Source organism: Pieris napi, chromosome 10 (genome assembly GCF_905475465.1).
Source record: "Pieris napi chromosome 10, ilPieNapi1.2, whole genome shotgun sequence".
Lineage (NCBI taxonomy): Eukaryota > Metazoa > Arthropoda > Insecta > Lepidoptera > Pieridae > Pieris > Pieris napi.
The window spans coordinates 8,970,994-8,994,184 of record NC_062243.1 but is presented as its reverse complement, the minus strand read 5'-3'; the positions used below and the strand labels follow the sequence as shown (position 1 = coordinate 8,994,184).

General features: G+C 31.7%; 4 protein-coding genes across 4 annotated transcripts; 2 read left to right on the top strand and 2 right to left on the bottom strand.

The window, feature by feature from the left end:
* Positions 1-254: 254 nt before the first annotated feature.
* LOC125053338 (serine protease inhibitor 77Ba-like) lies at positions 255-1,580 on the bottom strand. The gene has a single exon (XM_047654664.1). The coding sequence runs from the start codon at positions 1,494-1,496 to the stop codon at positions 291-293; it is 1,206 nt and encodes a 401-aa protein (XP_047510620.1). The 5' UTR covers positions 1,497-1,580; the 3' UTR covers positions 255-290.
* Positions 1,581-13,322: 11,742 nt separating this feature from the next.
* Positions 13,323-14,704, bottom strand: LOC125053341 (serine protease inhibitor 77Ba-like). The gene has a single exon (XM_047654667.1). It carries the CDS (start codon positions 14,648-14,650, stop codon positions 13,448-13,450), a length of 1,203 nt encoding a protein of 400 aa, XP_047510623.1. The 5' UTR covers positions 14,651-14,704; the 3' UTR covers positions 13,323-13,447.
* A 521-nt stretch (positions 14,705-15,225) lies between these two features.
* On the top strand, positions 15,226-16,539 carry LOC125053339 (serine protease inhibitor 77Ba-like). Its single transcript, XM_047654665.1, has one exon. The coding sequence runs from the start codon at positions 15,321-15,323 to the stop codon at positions 16,524-16,526; it is 1,206 nt and encodes a 401-aa protein (XP_047510621.1). The 5' UTR covers positions 15,226-15,320; the 3' UTR covers positions 16,527-16,539.
* Positions 16,540-20,823: 4,284 nt separating this feature from the next.
* On the top strand, positions 20,824-22,610 carry LOC125053340 (serine protease inhibitor 77Ba-like). Its single transcript, XM_047654666.1, has one exon. The coding sequence runs from the start codon at positions 21,394-21,396 to the stop codon at positions 22,597-22,599; it is 1,206 nt and encodes a 401-aa protein (XP_047510622.1). The 5' UTR covers positions 20,824-21,393; the 3' UTR covers positions 22,600-22,610.
* The last annotated feature ends 581 nt before the right edge of the window (positions 22,611-23,191 follow it).

Here is a 23,191-nt window from a genome sequence, read left to right as displayed (position 1 = left end):
TTTGCTTGCGGCTATATTTCGATCGCAACGCAGTGTGCGTTGGCACATTTAAAGGGACCTACTTATATCATTTTATAAAATATCTGTGACGATCGAGTCATACGTTTTCTAAAATATTCATATTTTATTAATTACTTTTGAAACTAAAAATGTATCAGTAAAAGTATGTATCTGTTATCTTTCGTATGATTTTTTGATTTAATATGTTATAAATTTCGAAGATTAAATAAAAATATTTATAAAAAACAATATAATAAAGTAGTAGCCGTTTAATTAAATAATTTTTGGCATTAATAAACACTTGGTTTTGAGTATGCACCAGCGAATAGTGGTACTTCAATCTCTTTATCTATTATCATATAAAGGAATGGTCTATTTGCTGTGAATTTTTCCGGTAAACTTCTTGATATGAAGCCTGCTCCACTAACGGCACTCGCTGTTGTTCCTTCCTCGTTGACCTCTATATCAGCTTTTTGAAAGAAATCTGAAACTGATAATTCGTAAGGAGATATCTTCGCGAAGCTCGCTTGAGAACTGTCAAACATAGTTCTTAACCCCATATCTGACAAGAGCTCTTTTAGATTATTTAAATTTGTGCTTGTCTTGAATCTTGGGAGCTGTACCATCACGTCTTGTTTTTCTTCGGATTCGAACAGTTTATATATAGTGGTCAATGTGATTGTTTTCAATTTTTCTATGACACTGAATAGTGAAACATCTGGATATGGGAGAAAGAATAGTGCAGTGTATCTTTCATCACTGCCGTAAGGTAGTTCCAAGACTTGAGCGCCAATGACATCAACTTCTTTTTGGTAAAAGTTGCCAGTAACAAACATAAGGTTTACATCTCCAGTCTGATCCCCTTTTTCGTTATAAAATGCGCTCACTTCTGTGTCTTCTTTTCCAAAAGGTACGTTCCAAGTGCCTTTGAAGAATATTGCATCAATTGCAAGCATTACTATATCATCCAAGTCTCCTGGGGCAACCACTTCATTTATCGAACCGTGCGTCGCTTCACTTACGTAGTTGTTGATAACAGATGCGGCATACTCAGGGTTGCCAAAAGAAAGCACTTGGAAATCACTTACTTTTTTACTTATGATTGTATTTTTGAAATAATTTTTGATAGGCAAGTTTTCATCCGTAAATATGATGGAATTTCTTTCAACAACGACGTCCGAAGAGGAGTTTGAGTTGATGATTTTTACAATGTCCAAGAACTTGTTGTTAAAGCAAGAATGACTATGCAGATGGAGGACATCTTTGAGTTCCGCTAACGTTTTGTCTGTTGCTCCTAATGAAATACATGATAGTAACGTCCAAGTTGAAAGAGTTGAAGCGATGAAATGACTTTCTTTCTCTTCTGCTATTCTCATCATCAAGTCCACAGAGAAATCGAAGACCGCCCTTCTAAATTCTGGTTTAGCATTTTCAACTGAACATTGACATAATATTGAAGGTATTAAACCGACGAAAAACAAAAACTTTAGTTCCATTACGTGTGCGTGTTTTCAAAACTCCTCAAATACTGACTTGTACCTACTTCGAAATCATAAGTATCATTGTTATCTTCGTGACCCCTAGCCGTGATAAGCTTCAATTAATTTTTATGTATAGGCATATAATTTATTGTTGAGTAAAAGAATAACTATAGACCAGTGCCGATACATAATTTTTGAAACCAAAAAAAATTACAGTAGGATGAAACCCATTAGAAAAGGAGGGGAATATGATCAAAATGAAAGGAAAAATAAATTACGGTCGATCTGAGGTCGGGAAGGGAAGGGGGGGGGGGAGTTTTAAGGGTTAAAAACGGTTTATCTCGATTTCCGGCAAAACTAAAAGTCCTATCGAAGAAAACTAAATGGCAAAGTTGTAGGTCATAAAAAGATCTACAACTTTTTTATTCACACATTTTTCACATAACCTCAAAATTTATGTGAAAAATTCAAAAAACCAACTTTTTGGTTTTTTATTTCTATCTTTTACAAAAATTTATTTTTTTAAACGAAATTTGGTGAAAACATACCTTATTATGTCCCAAATATATATAATAGAAGTAGGGAAGGGGATGACGGGTCTGGGCGTTACTGCATACGATTTTTTGCATTTTCTGAGAAGATTTACTATGGTAATATATATATATTTTTTTACCATAGGAAAGTAGAGATTTCAACGCACTGAAAGCACATCAACTTTTTGAAAAAAGCTGAAATTTTGACGTCAGAATTTTCGATTGAAAATTAGGGTGTTTTTTCGATATTAATTCAAAATAAGGTGAAAAAATAAATATTTTTAATCAAATAAATTACAGTATATTTGGGACATAATAAGGTATGTTTTCACCAAATTTCGTTTAAAAAAATAAATTTTTGTAAAAGATAGAAATAAAAAACCAAAAAGTTGGTTTTTTGAATTTTTCACATAAATTTTGAGGTTATGTGAAAAATGTGTGAATAAAAAAGTTGTAGATCTTTTTATGACCTACAACTTTGCCATTTAGTTTTCTTCGATAGAACTTTTAGTTTTGCCGGAAATCGAGATAAACCGTTTTTTACCCTTAAAACTCCCCCCCCCTTCCCTTCCCGACCTCAGATTGACCGTAATTTATTTTTCCTTTCATTATGATCATATTCCCCTCCTTTTCTAATGGGTTTCATCCTACTGTAATTTTTTTCACTTTTTATTTATTTTAAAGGCTATCTGCACTGGTCTACTAGTCCAATTTCTACAGTTTTATTTTCTTTAACAAAATAGACGATGAAAAATATTTTTCTCTTCAAGGTCATAGTTAAAGTTTTCACAATTTTTAAATACTTCTCTGTAACATGTGCCTAACATTCCTTTTCCCTGTTCTTTTCTCTATTTTCATTAAGTCATTTCCGACTTTGGCATTTTATAAACTCACAAAATAAACTTTAACCGAAGATATGTAACACGCAGCAAGGTCATCTCGTTTGACTTGGTCTTCGCCCACTGGGGTACCTACTTACCAGAACATATAATTTGTGTTATCTCTTTGCGAAATTCCTTGAAATTAATTAATGTGTTTGTTTTCACTATGAATAATAACACGTACAATGATTTTTATTTATTTAATACAAAAAACTGTTACTGTTTATTAGTTATCATTACTATCAAATATACAGTATTTACAATTTTCTTAACCTACATAGTAATAATACAAATAATTATTAAAAAGTAATAAAACGAATATTAAAAAAAAAAAAAAGTTCGTTGAGCGAGGAAACACCAGGTCTGGTGCCACCGGTAATATCCACCAGGCGCCAACTTAAAGGCTAACTAATATAATATATTATTATTACTTTATATTTAATATATAATGGACGTAGAATTAATATCACGATAGTCTCCTCAGTGTATAAAAGAATTTCTATGAAGCAAATGCATGTCAATTATTTAATATGTACTTAGGTACCTATTTTCTACAGTGTTTTGATAATTCACAAAATAATAATATACAGTATAACAATTATTTGAATCAAACAAGTAGGTATTATATTTATAAAAGCGTTATAAATCGCTATACTCAGAATTTGTATATAGAATTAACATATTTAAGCCCGAGTAACATATATCAGTGAAGCCACAGTTCCGTCAACGTGTCCGCTCAGTTCAGTATCAGTGATACAGTATTGCCTCAGTCATTGAATTCACACATGTCAATTGTCAGTACTCAGTTTACGGAGCTTCGGTGAAAACGTGTCCGTGGCGTCAACGTGATTATGGCTCTGTTCAATATTACGGAGCTAGCAATGATAGCTGTTGCTTTAGACGAAGAAGAAGAGCAGCATCAAGATAAAAAAGAAAATGGGTGCATGAAGCATGGCAATTAAGAGAGACGGAAGGAAAATTCATCACGTTTTACAAATAATTAGTTAAAGATGAAAGAAAATATTTTGAATAATTTAAAATGTCAGAGAGCTGCCTCAATATTCTTCTGCAATAAACAAAATGTAAAAACAAAAAATATCGTTGTCAACGAATCTGTCCGTGATTGCCTGTGTCGTCACTGACACTGACAAGTGGGGATGCGTTCATAGAGAATGTATGAAAGAATATTTCGCACTGTGCCGGTACTGTGTCGGAACTGTGGCTTCACCGATATATGTGAATGGGCCTTTATAGAATTAGTTACTATATAATTTAATATGGAGATGTGTTTATTCTCTTACTTTAATTGGCTATTAACTAATAAATTACTCTTACTTTAATATCATTATTTAGAATACAGATTAAAAGAGGAAGTTAATTACATGCTAAGAAGTAAGCAAGTAACGTAAAGAAAGGGGAGTAACGTAAAGAAATAATTCAAGGATGACGAAAAATATATAATATGACGAATTCCCCAAGCCGAAGTCAGAAAAATTCGTCGATTAAGTTTAATACGTGCGGCTGCGAGATGCCTATTTAAGTTTAAAAATATTAACTATAAGTAATATTAACATAAAGTGTGTATTTTTAGTGAAACTATTAATGTAATAGGAGTATATGTTTCTGGATTAGATTCAAAAACAAGAACTACAATTATTAGTTGTAAAAAAGTTAAAAATTATTGCTAATCTCCATCTAGATCCCCCCACCCCCATAATATTTATGTAATCAAAAATAAGAAAATCAAATACCTTCCTGCCCCCTTATAGTGGTTACGTAATACGCGAACGGCTTCAAAGGTTTACTACTTTTATATTAATAGTTATAAATAATTCTTTATTTAGTAATAATAACATACATAATAGTACGGGAGGTAGCAACGTTTGAAAAAAAAGAATTTTAGGTCAGCTGATTTTGTGATATGTCTTCCTTCTTGCACTTCCGGTTAGAGTCTGGGCAATCTGGCTGGCGGTAGTGGTTGCGTTCATTAGTGCGCATCCTATCTGTCCAGGTAAAAATCCTGGATTTTAAAAGCATTTAAAGAAGCGTAATTTTTGATTTTTCCTTTTTAAATACGTCTACCTGACATACTTTTTTTATTGCCAGACATTTTCACGTTGCTAACTATGTGCCAGTCGCGATTTTAAGTTTTATTTTTATAAAAATTTCAAAGCATTTTAGAATGTCTGTAATTTGAATATTATGTTATTTAAATATAAGAAAAACTGAAAATGAATTTGCCAGACATTAATTCGATTGTTAAGTCTTGAATTAAAATGATAAAGTATTGCAGTATGATGAAGCATTGCATTTTAAGAAGCGTAATTTTTGATTTTTCCTTTTTAAATACGTCTACCTGACATACTTTTTTTATTGCCAGACATTTTTCACGTTGCTAACTATGTGCCAGACGCGATTTTAAGTTTTATTTTTATAAAAATTTCAAAGCATTTTAGAATGTCTGTAATTTTAATATTATGTTATTTAAATATAAGGAAAACTGAAAATGAATTTGCCAGACATTAATTCGGTTGTTAAGTCTTGAATTAAAATGATAAAGTATTGCAGTATGATGAAGCATTGCATTTTAAGAAGCGTAATTTTTGATTTTTCCTTTTTAAATACGTCTACCTGACATACTTTTTTTATTGCCAGACATTTTTCACGCATTTCAAAGCATTTTAGAATGTCTGTAATTTTAATATTATGTTATTTAAATATAAGGAAAATTGAAAATGAATTTGCCAGACATTAATTCGGTTGTTAAGTCTTGAATTAAAATGATAAAGTTTTACAGTATGATGAAGCATTGCATTTTAAGAAGCGTAATTTTTGATTTTTCCTTTTTAAATACGTCTACCTGACATACTTTTTTTATTGCCAGACATTTTTCACGTTGCTAACTATGTGCCAGACGCGATTTTAAGTTTTATTTTTATAAAAATTTCAAAGCATTTTAGAATGTCTGTAATTTGAATATTATGTTATTTAAATATAAGAAAAACTGAAAATGAATTTGCCAGACATTAATTCGATTGTTAAGTCTTGAATTAAAATGATAAAGTATTGCAGTATGATGAAGCATTGCATTTTAAGAAGCGTAATTTTTGATTTTTCCTTTTTAAATACGTCTACCTGACATACTTTTTTTATTGCCAGACATTTTTCACGTTGCTAACTATGTGCCAGACGCGATTTTAAGTTTTATTTTTATAAAAATTTCAAAGCATTTTAGAATGTCTGTAATTTTAATATTATGTTATTTAAATATAAGGAAAACTGAAAATGAATTTGCCAGACATTAATTCGGTTGTTAAGTCTTGAATTAAAATGATAAAGTTTTGCAGTATGATGAAGCATTGCATTTTAAGAAGCGTAATTTTTGATTTTTCCTTTTTAAATACGTCTACCTGACATACTTTGTTATTGCCAGACATTTTTCACGTTGCTAACTATGTGCCAGACGCGATTTTAAGTTTTATTTTTATAAAAATTTCAAAGCATTTTAGAATGTCTGTAATTTTAATATTATGTTATTTAAATATAAGGAAAACTGAAAATGAATTTGCCAGACATTAATTCGATTGCTAAGCCTTGAATTAAAATGAAAAAGTATTGCAGTATAATGCTTGTAGTACGAGCATAAAAAGGAATATAAAATTAGATTAAAATTAATAATCAACACTTTATTTAAATTGTCTTAATTACTAAATGTAAGTTATGAATAATTCATGCAACGTGAAAAATGTCTGGCAATAAAAAAAGTATGTCAGGTAGACGTATTTAAAAAGGAAAAATCAAAAATTACGCTTCTTAAAATGCAATGCTTCATCATACTGCAATAATTTATCATTTTAATTCAAGACTTAACAATCGAATTAATGTCTGGCAAATTCATTTTCAGTTTTTCTTATATTTAAATAACATAATATTAAAATTACAGACATTCTAAAATGCTTTGAAATTTTTATAAAAATAAAACTTAAAATCGCGTCTGGCACATAGTTAGCAACGTGAAAAATGTCTGGCAATAAAAAAAGTATGTCAGGTAGACGTATTTAAAAAGGAAAAATCAAAAATTACGCTTCTTAAAATGCAATGCTTCATCATACTGCAATACTTTATCATTTTAATTCAAGACTTAACAATCGAATTAATGTCTGGCAAATTCATTTTCAGTTTTTCTTATATTTAAATAACATAATATTAAAATTACAGACATTCTAAAATGCTTTGAAATTTTTATAAAAATAAAACTTAAAATCGCGTCTGGCACATAGTTAGCAACGTGAAAAATGTCTGGCAATAAAAAAAGTATGTCAGGTAGACGTATTTAAAAAGGAAAAATCAAAAATTACGCTTCTTAAAATGCAATGCTTCATCATACTGCAATACTTTATCATTTTAATTCAAGACTTAACAACCGAATTAATGTCTGGCAAATTCATTTTCAGTTTTCCTTATATTTAAATAACATAATATTAAAATTACAGACATTCTAAAATGCTTTGAAATTTTTATAAAAATAAAACTTAAAATCGTGTCTGGCACATAGTTAGCAACGTGAAAAATGTCTGGCAATAAAAAAAGTATGTCAGGTAGACGTATTTAAAAAGGAAAAATCAAAAATTACGCTTCTTAAAATGCAATGCTTCATCATACTGCAATACTTTATCATTTCAATTCAAGACTTAACAATCGAATTAATGTCTGGCAAATTCATTTTCAGTTTTTCTTATATTTAAATAACATAATATTAAAATTACAGACATTCTAAAATGCTTTGAAATTTTTATAAAAATAAAACTTAAAATCGCGTCTGGCACATAGTTAGCAACGTGAAAAATGTCTGGCAATAAAAAAAGTATGTCAGGTAGACGTATTTAAAAAGGAAAAATCAAAAATTACGCTTCTTAAAATGCAATGCTTCATCATACTGCAAAACTTTATCATTTTAATTCAAGACTTAACAACCGAATTAATGTCTGGCAAATTCATTTTCAGTTTTCCTTATATTTAAATAACATAATATTAAAATTACAGACATTCTAAAATGCTTTGAAATTTTTATAAAAATAAAACTTAAAATCGCGTCTGGCACATAGTTAGCAACGTGAAAAATGTCTGGCAATAACAAAGTATGTCAGGTAGACGTATTTAAAAAGGAAAAATCAAAAATTACGCTTCTTAAAATGCAATGCTTCATCATACTGCAATACTTTATCATTTCAATTCAAGACTTAACAATCGAATTAATGTCTGGCAAATTCATTTTCAGTTTTTCTTATATTTAAATAACATAATATTAAAATTACAGACATTCTAAAATGCTTTGAAATTTTTATAAAAATAAAACTTAAAATCGCGTCTGGCACATAGTTAGCAACGTGAAAAATGTCTGGCAATAAAAAAGTATGTCAGGATGACGTATTTAAAAAGGAAAAATCAAAAATTACGCTTCTTAAAATGCAATGCTTAATACTTTATCATTTTAATTCAAGACTTAACAACCGAATTAATGTCTGGCAAATTCATTTTCAGTTTTCCTTATATTTAAATAACATAATATTAAAATTACAGACATTCTAAAATGCTTTGAAATTTTTATAAAAATAAAACTTAAAATCGCGTCTGGCACATAGTTAGCAACGTGAAAAATGTCTGGCAATAAAAAAAGTATGTCAGGTAGACGTATTTAAAAACGAAAAATTAAAAATTACGCTTCTTAAAATGCTTTTAAAATCCAGGATTATTACCTGGACAGATAGGATGCGCACTAATGAACGCAACCGCTACCGCCAGCCAGATTGCCCAGACTCTAACCGGAAGTGCAAGAAGGAAGACATATCACAAAATCAGCTGACCTGAAATTCTTTCTCGAAAACGTTGCTACCTCCCGTACTATAATCTGTTAATGGAGGATAATGACCGAGAGAAACTGCTAACTGTCGCCCATGGATAATTGCAATGCTACGACTATGTATGGACATATAATGCGAAATATATGAGGTGGGTGATAGGAACTGGCAGGTAGTTTATTGATTAACATACTATTCATCACACGGATGTTATCACCAATTGTGAGACAATATTCAACAGTATTGGATGCTCTGTATAGGTCATAAAAACATCGTTATACTGAATGTCCTGGATCTGAAATTCATAAAAATTTAATTTTAAATTAATTCAGAATAAAGGTGTGGAGCGTGAAAATCGAGTATATCAATAATAAGAACCGTATTTTAGTTACGTTATCAATCAAGCATAAATCCAGTATTAAGATCTGTTAAATAGATTTTTGAAGTGAAACTTCTTTATCGACGTATGGGAGAAATTTTGTAGCAGGTTACGCGCCATGTTGCTTTTTGAAGTCAAACTTCTTTATCGGCGTTGGAAAATAAATGTGTGCGTGTACTAGGTGTATAGTGCTTTTCATGAAAGAAGTTCCGCGGTGATTTTTGGAACTAAATTTGACAGGTCGGCAATGTTGTCATTCGTCGATGTTATCAAGTTCGTTTGTTGTGGTAGATTTTTGTAAATTTTTAACTAGGTTAGTGCATTTTAAAGATTGATTACAATGGCAAAAGTTGTAAAAAGTTCGGCTCGAGAAATGATATTAAAGGTAAAAGAGTTCTGTGAAGCGGAACATAAGAATCAAGGTCTCATTGGTCTAGTGGTTAGTATCCCTGACTGCGAATCCATGGGTCCCGGGTTCGATCCCCGGCTGAGACGAACATCGATGTGATGAGCATTTGGTGTTGTGCTTAGGTCTTGGGTGTTTAAATATGTATTTATATATCTATCTATCTATAATATGTATGTATATCCGTTGCCTAGTACCCATAACACAAGCTTCACCAGCTTAGCATGGGACTAGGTCAATTGGTGTGAATTGTCTTTAAAAAAAAAAAAAAAAAAGGTGTTTTAATACCACTAAACAATGTTCGGAAGAGAGTTGCCGCCATAACAGGTACTTTTTAGAGTTGCCATTTAATAATTTTTTGCTGTATTGATGGGACTTTAATAATATAAATTCGTTTTTGCGTCAAAATTGAATAAATACATAACGTGATGAAACTAGGTAACTGAAATTAAAACATATATTATATATTACATAAGCATTATAAACTTAAAGTTACTATTATTTTTAATTGTTCATAATTTAATTGCAGGTGTGTCAGAGAAAACTGTAACAAGAATTACAAACGAAGGTATAACAGCGGCGTGTACTTCGAAAAAAATTGTAACCCAACAATTATGCAATAAAACTCTGAATAAAAAATTGTATTGCTTTTCTTTACCCTATTTTCTCATCTTTTCCCAGTTAGTAGGTAGAACATCGCTAATATACGTAAATAAAAATATACTTTTTACATAACAGAAATATTGTTTCATCGAAGTATGCAGAAAATAATATTATTTGATAAATACATCTGCTAAAGGTATATAAAATAGGTAAATTTTTTACTCATAAATGGCAACATTACGTCATGCGATTGCAGCGCCGCGTCTGGGGGACTTCTTTCATGAAAAGGACTATACACACGTACAAGCCGTCGGAAATATCTGCGAACCTCGCTGGAATGCGAGTATGGAAGCGATTCTTTGTATTATTTGTAAATTTGTAAATAATTTGAATTTTAAATAATGTAAATAATAAGTATTTGTAAATTTCAAGTAGGTACGAGTATCAATAAAAATAAGTACACAAATAAAATATTTTTTATTTTTACATCTTCAATTTCAAACGTCATTAAGCCAGGTTCGCAGATATTTCGATTTCGATTCGAATAAGGTACTTCTTTTCACTTCTAAAGTTTCACTTCTTTATGACCTTATTTTTCGAAAAATTATCTACTACATATATGCAACTTTACAGAAATTGGTTAAATAAAGTTAAATTAGATAAAGTTTAACAAAAAGCTTTTATTGTCATAGACATGAATACAAATACAATTATTTCATTTTAACTTATTACTGTACTACTATGTAGTACCAAGATTATCACAGAATTTCATTAATTGTAATAGAATTATTAGTATTACTATCATTGTTATCGTTATTATATATTTTTGTTACTAATGGCTTCGAATCTCTTCGGATCAACCGTGGTAGGGACAAGAAAAAGATGGCGCGTAACCGAAAAATGTGACAAATAAGTGTAAATTTTAGAGTAACAATAACAAAGGCGAGACGGCTGTATATGACCTCAGGTGTCTTTCTTAGAAATTTCGGCACCTCAACAGTTTTTGTAAGGTCATTATAAAAACAATTAAGTAGTACACTTAAGTATGTTCTTGATGTCTAAATATGAAAATATTACTTCGTTATAGAGAAGGGCTGTTTCGTTACAAAGAGTGAATTAAGGTATAGGGTTTGTGTTAAACGAAACAAATATAACTATATCTACGATATAGAGAGTTTCCGTTAACACGAATGACGTTATAAAGAGTTTACACTGTATATTCAAATAGCAAATATAATATAGAAGGATTAAATATGATTAAAAAAGTATTTCAAGTGTAACCAATTTAGATGAGCCTTAATTTTTGCAGCCATCGAGGATTCCATAGTATTTGCAAAAAATTGCAAGTATATTTCACTATTGCAGGACTGGCTTCTGTTCGATGTTTTTAATTAAGTTATAGGTTATAGGTATAGGTATCAAACATTTTAATCGCAATACGCAATTATAAAAGTGTTACCAAATTAAGAGTTCATAAAATCCTCTAAATATAAATTATAATAAAACAAGTTAAGAGTTTCTCCTGAAATAATTTTAACTAAATGAGTATTTTAACACCTTCAAATAATATTTGAAGTATTGTAATTATATTACGTTCCAATTGCAATAGTCAATTAACTTACTAGCTATTCATAACGCTCTCGCTGGTTACGATAATTCTTTAGTATTAGCTTAATATGTGCTAAAAAATAAAATTCACCAGATCTCAGGCTGTGATCTTTCTACAATATCCTTATTACAAAAGAAACAGTGAGATTTTAAGTTGTGGACTTCTGGAGTTGTTAAACGACTCTTCAATATACGACAGTCTTATTATTAATATAAGCAGGATGTTAGATTGGATTTATTATACTTGGGTACCATTTCTTGGAATTTTCTTGGAGATTAAAAGGCCCGAGAAAATCGGCTAAAATATGTAATGTTTTTGATATTACATAATTACCCGTCACTAAAGTTACAAACGCTTTAACTTTTGCCCGAAAACTGAAATGGCATTGGGCTGGCCATGTAGCAAGAATGTCTAAGAGAAAGTGGACCAAACGAGTAACCCAATGGAAAGGACCACCAGGCAAGAGGCGGAAGGGGAGACCCTTAGACCGCTGGGAAGATGACCTGAAAAGATCAGCTGGCAAAAACTGGCACTCCATAGCACAGGACCGACAACAATGGGCATCTTTGGAGGAGGCCTTTACCCAAACCGGGGTTCCTGTTAAATAAATAATAAATATATATTACTAACATAATTTAAGCTAACCTACTCACAAAATCAATATTTTTGGTTACTTTAATATAACAACTACCAACTATTGTAAAACAGGAAATAAAAAGGCTTATTATTATTATTAATATTAATTACCCTTTCAATATGGGATGAATACTTCTAAAAAGTGACCTTGTCACGTTTTCATGTTTAAAATGGTTTTTATATCAGTACGTTTTTTGCAACTATTTATATAATTTGCATACAAACTTTGCACCAAATTTCAAACTACAAACATAGTTTGGGAGTTCAATCATAAAATAATAATGAATACCTATATTTGTTTACTATATAATATATATCGTTATTGCTTATAATCGGCACCTAAAATTTAATTTTCTATCGCAATTTATTTTACTTTTATTTATCTCTCCATTATTAATTTATTCATTACGTAGCATTTAACCTTGTTGACCTTCTCTAAAGAATTAACCTGTAATTAACTGCCTTCTATTGAAGCTAAAAACGACGATTAATTATCATTTAGATTTTAAATCGAAACTAGCAAACTCGGCGAACTCGGTTTCGCCACCAGATGGCTTCGTTTTATGTAACATTTCGTTTGGTGATCCCGCTTTTCTGTTGAAATGTTTCCTGAATTTTCCTATAAACTTAGTTTTGCAAATTAGTTTTGCTATAAACCTCACAGAGCCCGAGACCTTTCCAACGAACGCAAAACCGTGGAAATCGGTTCGTGCGTTCTGGAGTTATAGCGTCAGGAAGGAAAACCCGACTTATTTTTATATAGTAGATATATGGGCAAATAATTATTTTGTTTGAGGGTTTAATGCTAAATCGATTTGTATATACATATTTCGACTACAACGCAATGTGCGTTGGCACATTTAAAGGGACCTATATAATTTAATAAAATATATAATAGTGACGATCGAGTCAATAAAATATCAGTAAAACTAATTATCGGTTATCGTATGATTTTACCTTTTTTGATTAAATATGTTATATATTTTGAAGATTAAACTAAAATATTTGTACAAAACAATATGTAGTAGAGTAGTAGTAGTTTAACTAAATAATTTTAGGCCTTAATAAACACTCGGTTTTGAGTATGCACCGGCGAATAGTGGTACTTCAATCTGTTTATCTATTATCATATAAAGGAATGGTCTATTTGCTTTGAATTCTCCCGGAAAACTTCTAAAAGTGGCGCCTCCACTAACGGCACTCGCTGTTGTTCCTTCCTCATTGACCTCTATATCAGCTTTTTGAAAGAAATGTGAAACTGATAATTTGTTAGAAGAGATCTTCGCGAAGCTAGCTTGAGAACTGTTGAACATAGTTCTCAACCCCATATGTGACAAGAGCTCTTTTAGATTATTTAAATTTGTTCTGGTCTTGAATCTTGGTAGCTGTACCATCACTTCTTGCATTTCTACGATTTCGAACTGTTTGTATATAGTGGTCAATGTGATTGTTTTCAATTTTTCTATGAGACTGAATAGAGAAACATCTGGATATGGGAGAAAGAATAGTGCAGCATATCTTTCATCACTGCCGTAAGGTAGTTCCAAGACTTCAGCGCCGATGACATCAACTTGTTTATGGTAAAAGCTGCTAACAACAAGCATAAGGTTTACTTCTCCAGTCTGATCCCCTTTTTCGTTATAAAATGCGCTCACTTTTGTGTCGTTTTTTCCAAAAGGTTCGATCCAGCTACCTTTGAAGGATATTGCATCAATCGCAAGCATTACTATATCATCCAAGTCTCCTGGGGCAACCACTTCATTTATCGAACCGTGCGTCGCTTCACTTACGTAGTTGTTAATAACAGATGCGGCATATTCAGGATTGCCAAAAGAAAGCACTTGGAAATCACTTACATTTTTACTTATGATTGTATTTTTGAAATCATTTTTGATAGGCAGGTTTTCATCCGTAAATATGATGGAACTTCTTTCAACAACGACGTCCGAAGAGGAGTTTGAGTTGATGATTTTTACAATGTCCAAGAACTTGTTGTTAAAGCAAGAATGACTATGCAGATGGAGGACATCTCTGAGTTCCGCTAACGTTTTGTCTGTTGCTCCTAATGAAATACATGATAGTAACGTCCAAGTTGAAAGAGTTGAAGCGATGAAATGACTTTCTTTCTCTTCGGCTATTCTCATCATCAAGTCCATAGAGAAATCGTAGACCGCCCTTCTAAATTCTGGTTTAGCATTTTCAACTGAACATTGACATAATATTGAAGGTATTAAACCGACGAAAAACAAAAACTTTAGTTCCATTACGTGTGCGTGTTTTCAAAACTCCTCAAAGACTGACTTGTACCTACTTCGAAATCAAAAGTATCATTGCTATCTTCGTGACCCATAGCCGTGATAAGCTTCAATTAATTTCTATATGCTATAAGTTACATAATTTATTATTGAGTGAAAGAATTACTTGTCCAATTTCTACAGTTTTATTTTCTTGAACAAAATAGACAATGAAATATCTTTTTCCCTTTGTGTCAAAGTCATAGTTAAAGTTTTAAATTGTTTTTCACAAGTTTTTAATACTTCGCTGTAACATATGCCTATAACATTCCTTTTCCCTGTTCTTTCCTCTATATTCATTAAGTCATTTCCCACTTTGGCGTTTTATGAGCACACCAAATATAAGGTATATAACCGAAGATATGTAACACGCAGCAAGGTCATCTCGTTTGACTTGGTCTTCGCCCACTGGGGTACCTAATTACCAGAATATATAATTTGTGTTATCTCTTTGCGAAATTCCTTGAAATTAATTAATGTGTTTGTTTTCAGTATGAATAATAACCATTGACCCGTTTATCAGTGTGTCCTAAGTGTTATATATAGTTCAGTTCTTTTAGTAGCGTTAATGCTGATAGACGCTTCAACTTATCCTAACTAAGTTCAACATTGTTTATTTACAATATACAGTGTTTGAAGAATGATGTTTATTTTGTTTTTGTTTATTTTATGCCCTTTGGTCAGTCATGGAGGTCAATTTCATTGCAGTCAAGACTCTGCCATGGTTAGCTTTAAGCGCCCAACCTATGATTTCTCGGTTCGCATACTAGATCGTGTCTCACAGGAAACGGGTAGCCATTTCGTTTTTTCTCCTATATCGACATGGCTACAGTTAATGACGCTTGCCGAAGGTGCAAAAGGGCCTACAGCAGATGAATTATGGAAAGTAACAAGATATCACAGAATGAAATGCTTCCGTAGAAAATATCGAGAAATCCTTAATTTAATGGATGACGAACTATTGCCAATGACAAAAAGATCCAGTACCATCGTAGTAAATAAATTGTTAGATGTAAAAACATCATTTACAAATGAAGTGATAAAAAGTAAGGAAACAAAAGTGCTTTTGCTAGATGTTGATGATCTAGCAGGTTCTGCTGCGAAGGTTAACGATATTATTAAAACAAATATGGATGGAGTTATTGAAGAGGGATTATATCAAGATGATTTTAATTTAACTATGTTGTTATTAGCCGACACAGCGTACTTTAGAAGTGACTGGCAGGCACCATTTAACCCAGTATACACGTCAAAGGAAATATTCTACTCGGAAGAAAATGAACCTATAGGTGATGTTAAACTGATGACTCAAATTGGATACTTCAACGTAACTGATGTACCATATGTGAATGCTAGGATCTTGGAACTACCTTTTAGCCCAGAAAGCAGAGTATCAATGTTAATACTACTACCAAAGGTTGGTTCGGTAAAAGATATGTATTACAAGTTGAAAGACATTCGATTGATGACCATATACAGTTTATTGAAACGAACAGGCCCAACATTGGTGTCAGTGAAATTGCCACGGTTTAAAATAACGACGAATTTGGTAAATATACCTGAATTATTATATGATATGGGTGTTAAGAGAGTATTTTACCCGAATTTGGCTGATTTAAGCGGGATAAGTGATCATGCGACGCATGCTTCAATAATGACTCAAATAGCTGATATAGAAATAACAGAAAAAGGAGCCAATGCCAGTTCTATGGCTGATTTTCTCATATCCAATCCGTACACAAAAGAAGAATTTGTCGCAAATCGTCCTTTTGCTTATTTAATAGTTGATAAGAAAACTGATATCATTTTATTCGCTGGTATGTACAGTAATCCGTCTATTTATTAAACTTAAACAAATACAATGACTTTCATTTATTTAATACGAAAAACTGTTCATGTTTATTAGGTACCTTAACAATAAAATATACAGTACTTACAATTTTTATTAAAACTAATAAAAAGAATATTAAAACAAATTTAATAAGTTCGTTGAGCGAGGAAAGTACCAGCTCTGGTGTCACCGGTAATATCTACCAGGCGCCAACAAAAAGGCTAACTAATATAATATATTATAAAAGAATTTCTGTGAAACAAATGCAGGTCAATTATTTAATTCCTATTTTCTACAGTGTTTTGATAATGCACAGAATAATAATATACAATATAACAATTAAAATTAACAAATTAAAGCAGTATAAAGAGAAATACTCAGAATTTGTATATAGCGCTAACATATTTATAGAAGTTACTATATAATTTAATATTAAGTTTAGTTATTTATTTCAATGTATATTATTTTATATTTTAACCCTTAGTGTAGTTGATAATTCATATTGCGTGTTATTTAACATTTGTGTTATGTAATTTTGTGTGAGATAGATTTAATATGGAATTAAATTATACATATGTAACAGAGTATTGTTGGCCTAGTGGCTTCAGCGTGCGTCTCATATCTGATATCTCGTCGTAGGTACAGAAATCTGAGGTCTAGACCGGTTGTAGCACCACAGCCTTGCGATTCTGTAACTCACTTTTCGAACTCACACAGCGGTTTTCGCAGCGGCGGTCGCGCTCTAATCAGTCGTGAAGCAGTCATTTTATGATTTGGCATTCTGTTAAACAATAAACTACAAGGAGGGACCTTATATATACCGAAAAGTGAGTTACAGAATCGCAAGGCTGGTATATTTTATATATAACAATAATGAACCTTTTTCTAGCACCAGTTTTGAAATATCAAAAAGTTATAACCACTTTAACATGATTTTACTATTCTACTAAAAATGTCTAGCCTCACTAACCTTTATTGTGAGATTTGTAGTAATACAACATTTTAATATTACTAAAACTAAGATGCAAGAAATACAAATCAGTATAACAATTAACATTATAAAGTAAATCCCTGGTTATCGCCTCCGTGGTCTACGCATATGGAGTATAAGTTACTATCCTCGAAAAAATCCTGTATTGGGTAGACATATATTATTTAAGTTTAAAGAACTTCAAATAAATTACAATTATTTATAAAACTATATAATAATCTTAGATTTATATTTCTTAACATTTGCGATATCGTAAAAAATCCTCTCAAGAAACGAGAGTTATAATTTTTTATATAAGTCTTTATCTTGCAATCAGTCAGCTAGACTATGCGCAGATGTGTTGAGAGCTGTTAGGCGTTCAAAGCAAAATCTCCATCGAGACTGCTCCTCTCTTTCAACCGTGTCTATCAAGACTTAGGATTTGTCGCCTTTTAAGCCTATTTATTAGGTCCGGTATGGTTAGTTGCGTGGCAAGCTTATTAGGATGCATTTCTAGCCTTTTTCTGTATTTCATACTCCAGGTCTTGATCTCCCCTTTGACAGTCCTGATTTTGAGGTGCTCATGAATCTCCGATGTTTTTATAAACCACGGACAGTTGGATATTTGTTTCAAAATGTAATTTTGAAACGAGAGTTATAATAATTCTTTATTTTCTCCCATATAACATTTGAAACAAACACATGTTTACATAAATTCAACGGGAGTGAAAATATTTTGAACTCTGGTTTAATTTTGTACCTTAATGTCTCTCATTCTCTCGATCATAGATCGCTTAAACCAACTCCAAGGTTGAGTTCTTGGAGAAAATATTAATATGCACTTCTACATATCAGCAAGGCAATATAGACTATGCTATCATTTTTTATTTGAGTTGTATTATTGAAGTGAAACTTCTTTATCGACGTTGGAAAACGCACGCGTACGCGTCACATTTTCCCGTTACGCGTCATCTTTTTCTTGTCCGGCGATTTCGGATCCAATTTATTGATTAGTTGCAAGATTTGTTGTTTGTGAAGTTTGCCTACCTAGTCCAGTCATTATAGTAAGTTCACCTCGGAATTCGAGATACCCAGCTGTAAGTCTGTAAATAGTTGTATATTGACACCCTAAAAGTTGTCTCAAAACCTACATATGGTAGGGTGTAAGCAACTATTAAATTTCAAGGTCAAAGGTCACAAAAATCGGGTTTTTGCGCTTTTTTTGGAAATATCTCATTTCTTATGGGTTTTTTGCTATTTGGATGTATGATCAATATTGTAGAATACAAAATTCTCTACAAATTTTGTTTAAAAAAATTTTTTATACGGTGAACCGTTTTCGAGATAGAGGGCGGAGAGCGCGCGGTCACAGCATCACTTCAGGTCAACCGGTACCTCCGGTCGAAAACGCGCCATATATAGTTGATGAACTATCGATAAATCAATGATTACAGATGTTTGTAAATAATTTTTATTAACTATTATATTATATTTTATCATTTTTTTCCTAACTTATCCACTTTTTATTCAATATTAATTTATTCAACAACACTTACCTGCCCTTTATGTAATTGCAGAATTGTTAATGAAAATATAGGAATTATATTTAAATTTTCACCTAATTAATATTAATGTAATATAACTTCTTACATGATGAAAAAAAAACAAATAAATTATGAATTAATCTTTTTATTAGAAAATTTCATTGAGTACATTTATTTTTATTGAAAGTAAAGAAATGGAATAAAGGGTACAAAAACTACAATTTATAATTTTAATCATCTTCTTCCTCTTCATCATCGTCTTCTGGCTGCTGGTACATTTCAAACTGGTCTTCAACGACATTTGTCTCAAGTTCTTCCATGATTTCGGGGTCAAAGGTTCCATCTTCGTTAATGTCGCTCTGATATGGTAGAGCATTGACACAAGCTTGCCCATTACATTGGCCACAAGCTTAGAGCATTGCAAGCCCGCTTTCCTGCATCCGCATCGCGAAACACAACCACTCTTGCAGTTGCAGAAAATTGTATTTATCAAATCTTCTAGAGCAGGTGGTAAAATTGTCATGATAGGCTCCAGAAAATCGTTTCGCCCATTGCCCAACCCCATACCTGGAGTTCCAAGCAATCATGTCCTAACCAAGTTTGAACTTGATAATATGCTCGGTTGAAATGTTAATGAGCAGCTGCACTTGTTGGTGGAATATTTGAAAGCTGCACAGGTTTATTAAGTTTTGTAGACTTGACGTAATGCATATAACGAAGATGATCAAGACTTTTCACAAATTTCGGAGCATTATAGACTGCCAATAAGGTTTGAGTTCCACTCTCTAATAATCTCTGGGCCAAACAATTTTCTTCCTCAAATGCTGCAGCTAGTTCATCCAAATTTGTCAGTTTCTCAAAAACTTTTAAAAATGATTTTTTCCCTTTTTAAAAAGCGCAGAAGTTGGATAAGTTAGGAAAAAAATGATAAAATATAATATAATAGTTAATAAAAATTATTTACAAATATCTGTAATCATTGATTTATCGATAGTTCATCAACTATATATGGCGCGTTTTCGACCGGAGGTACCGGTTGACCTGAAGTGATGCTGTGACCGCGCGCTCTCCGCCCTCTATCTCGAAAACGGTTCACCGTATAAAAAATTTTTTTAAACAAAATTTGTAGAGAATTTTGTATTCTACAATATTGATCATACATCCAAATAGCAAAAAACCCATAGGAAATGAGATATTTCCAAAAAAAGCGCAAAAAAAACGATTTTTGTGACCTTTGACCTTGAAATTTTTGAGACAACTTTTAGGGTGTCAATATACAACTATTTACAGACTTACAGCTGGGTATCTCGAATTCCGAGATTCTTACCTAATTTAAGCTTAAATGACTGGACTAACCTCTGAAAACTAACTTCAGGCTTACCGCAACGTACTGTTATTTATATTGGATAATTTTTACACGTTATATTTGATAAATATTGCAGTATTTAATTTAGTTATAAATATAAATTATGCTTTTAAATCATTATTATCTATGTCAAATAGTAAATTCTATTACAATTAATAAAATTCTGTAATAATCTTAGTAGTAATAAGGTAAAATTAAATAATTGTATTATTTGTTTTCATGTCTAATATAATAAAAGCCTTTTGTTAAACTTTATCTAATTTAACTTTATTTAACCAGTTTCTGTATAGTTGCATATAGTAGATCATTTTTCGAAAAATAAGGTCGTAAAGAGGTTTCACTTCTTACGTGTGTACACTAACACGCACACATTTTTTTGAGTTGTATTATTTATAATACTATAATCTGTGGTGCTATTTAGATCACTAATACTACTATTATCTGTTAATAATACTACTATCCAATTCAGTCTTTTGTGTCGCTGAGAAACATGAGTTCCCATCAATATCTGAAAAACTTCGTTCGTTCAATATTTTAGACACCATATTTTATTTTATCCAATTTTTCAATAGATTATAAAATTAATTTCGTAAAAAACTTCACGGCTATACACGTGTCCCATGCATTTTCTCTGCCAAAGCGAGACTTGCTTATATATTAAGCACAGTTATAAAACCTACCAACGTAAATTATTTTTTTTTAAATATTGGAACGCAAATGAGATTTTTGTGAGCTTACCAAATAAACCTTAACCTATGATATGTAACACGTCATCAAGGTTATCTCGTTTTATTTGGTCTTCGCCCACTGGGGTACTACCAGAACATACAATTTGTGTTATCTATTTTCTTGAAATTAAATAATATTTTTCTATGAATAATAACCATTGACCCTAGTTTATTAGATTGTGTCAGTGGTATATAGTTCAGTTCTTTCAGTAGAGTTATTGCTGTAAGACGCTTCAACTACAATAGTGTAGTCAGTGTAGTCAGTGTTTGAAAAATGATGTTCATATTATTTTTGGGTATTTTATGCCCTGTGCTCAGTTATGGAGGTCAATTCCATTGCAGTCAAGACTCTGCCTTGGTTAGCTTTAAGCGCCCGATCTATGACTTCTCGGTTGGCATATTAGATCGTGTCTCACAGCAAACTGATGGCCATTTCGTTTTTTCTCCTATATCGACATGGCTACAGTTAATGACGCTTGCCGAAGGTGCAAAAGGGCCTACAGCAGATGAATTATGGAAGGTAGCAAGATATCACAGAATGAAATGCTTCCGTAGAAAATATCGAGAAATCCTTAATTTAATGGATCTCAAACTAATGCCAATGACAAAAAGATCCAGTACCATCGTAGTAAATAAATTTTTAGATGTGAAAAAATCATTTAGAAATGAAGTGATGAAAAGTAAGGAAACAAAAGTGCTTTCGCTAGACTTTGATGATCCAGCAGGTTCAGCTACAAAGGTTAACGATATTATTGAAACAAATATGGATGGAGTTATTAAGGAGGGATTATATCAAGATGATTTTAATTTAACTATGTTGTTATTAGCCGACGCAGCGTACTTTAGAAGTGACTGGCAGGCACCATTCAACCCAGTATACACGTCAAAGGAAATATTCTACTCGGAAGAAAATGTACCTATAGGTGATGTTAAACTGATGACGCAAATTGGATATTTCAACGTAACTGATGTCCCATATGTGAATGCTAGGATCTTGGAACTACCTTTTAGCCCAGAAGGCAGAGTATCAATGTTTATACTACTACCAAAGGTTGGTTCGGTAAAAGATATGTATTACAAGATGAAAGACATTCGATTGATGACAATATACAGTTTATTGAAACGAACAGGCCCAACATTGGTGACCGTGAAATTGCCACGGTTTAAAATAACGACGAATTTGGTAAATATACCTGAATTATTATATGATATGGGTGTTAAGAGAGTATTTTACCCGAATTTGGCTGATTTAAGCGGGATAAGTGATTATACTATACATGCTTCAATAATGACTCAAATAGCTGATATAGAAATAACAGAAAAAGGAGTCAATGCTAGTTCTATAGCTGAGTTTCTCATAACCAATCCGTACACAAACGAAGAATTTGTCGCAAATCGTCCTTTTGCTTATTTAATAGTTGATAAGAAAACTGATATTATTTTATTCGCTGGTATGTACAGTAATCCGTCTATATATTAAACTTGAACAAACACAATGATTTTCATTTATTTAATACAAAAAACTGTTCCTGTTTATCTATTAGTTATCATAACAATCAAATACACAGTATTTACAATTTTCTTAACACGTTGAACGCCATGGGGGTCACCGGTGACCTCATCATTCCTCTATCATAGCGCCATGGGGGTCACCGGTGACCTCAAGTTAAAGACATATTCAAACCGTTTTTTCTCGTCGTCTGCCATACCCACTGTTGATTTTAAAGTATTATGTGACCGGCACGGCGCCGTAGAACAATACTTCCCATTGGGACAAATGTACCTAGATAGGACATTGAAAAAATCGAAAGATTTTAAAAAAGAAGCAAAAATAAAACTTCGTTTCAAAAATGTTGGATATTTAACTCAATTCAGTCTTTATTTTTTAAACAAAAATTAGCAGAAAGTATGGTGTGTTGTGTTGTGTACCAATATTACTGAAAAATAAAATTTATCTTTAGAAAAACTAGGAAATTGCAAAGTGTAAAAAAGTTCGGAAAATCCACAAGTGCACGCCTTACAACAACCCAACCCTTAGAAATATTAATATTTAGCCTTAATTTTGTCAAATA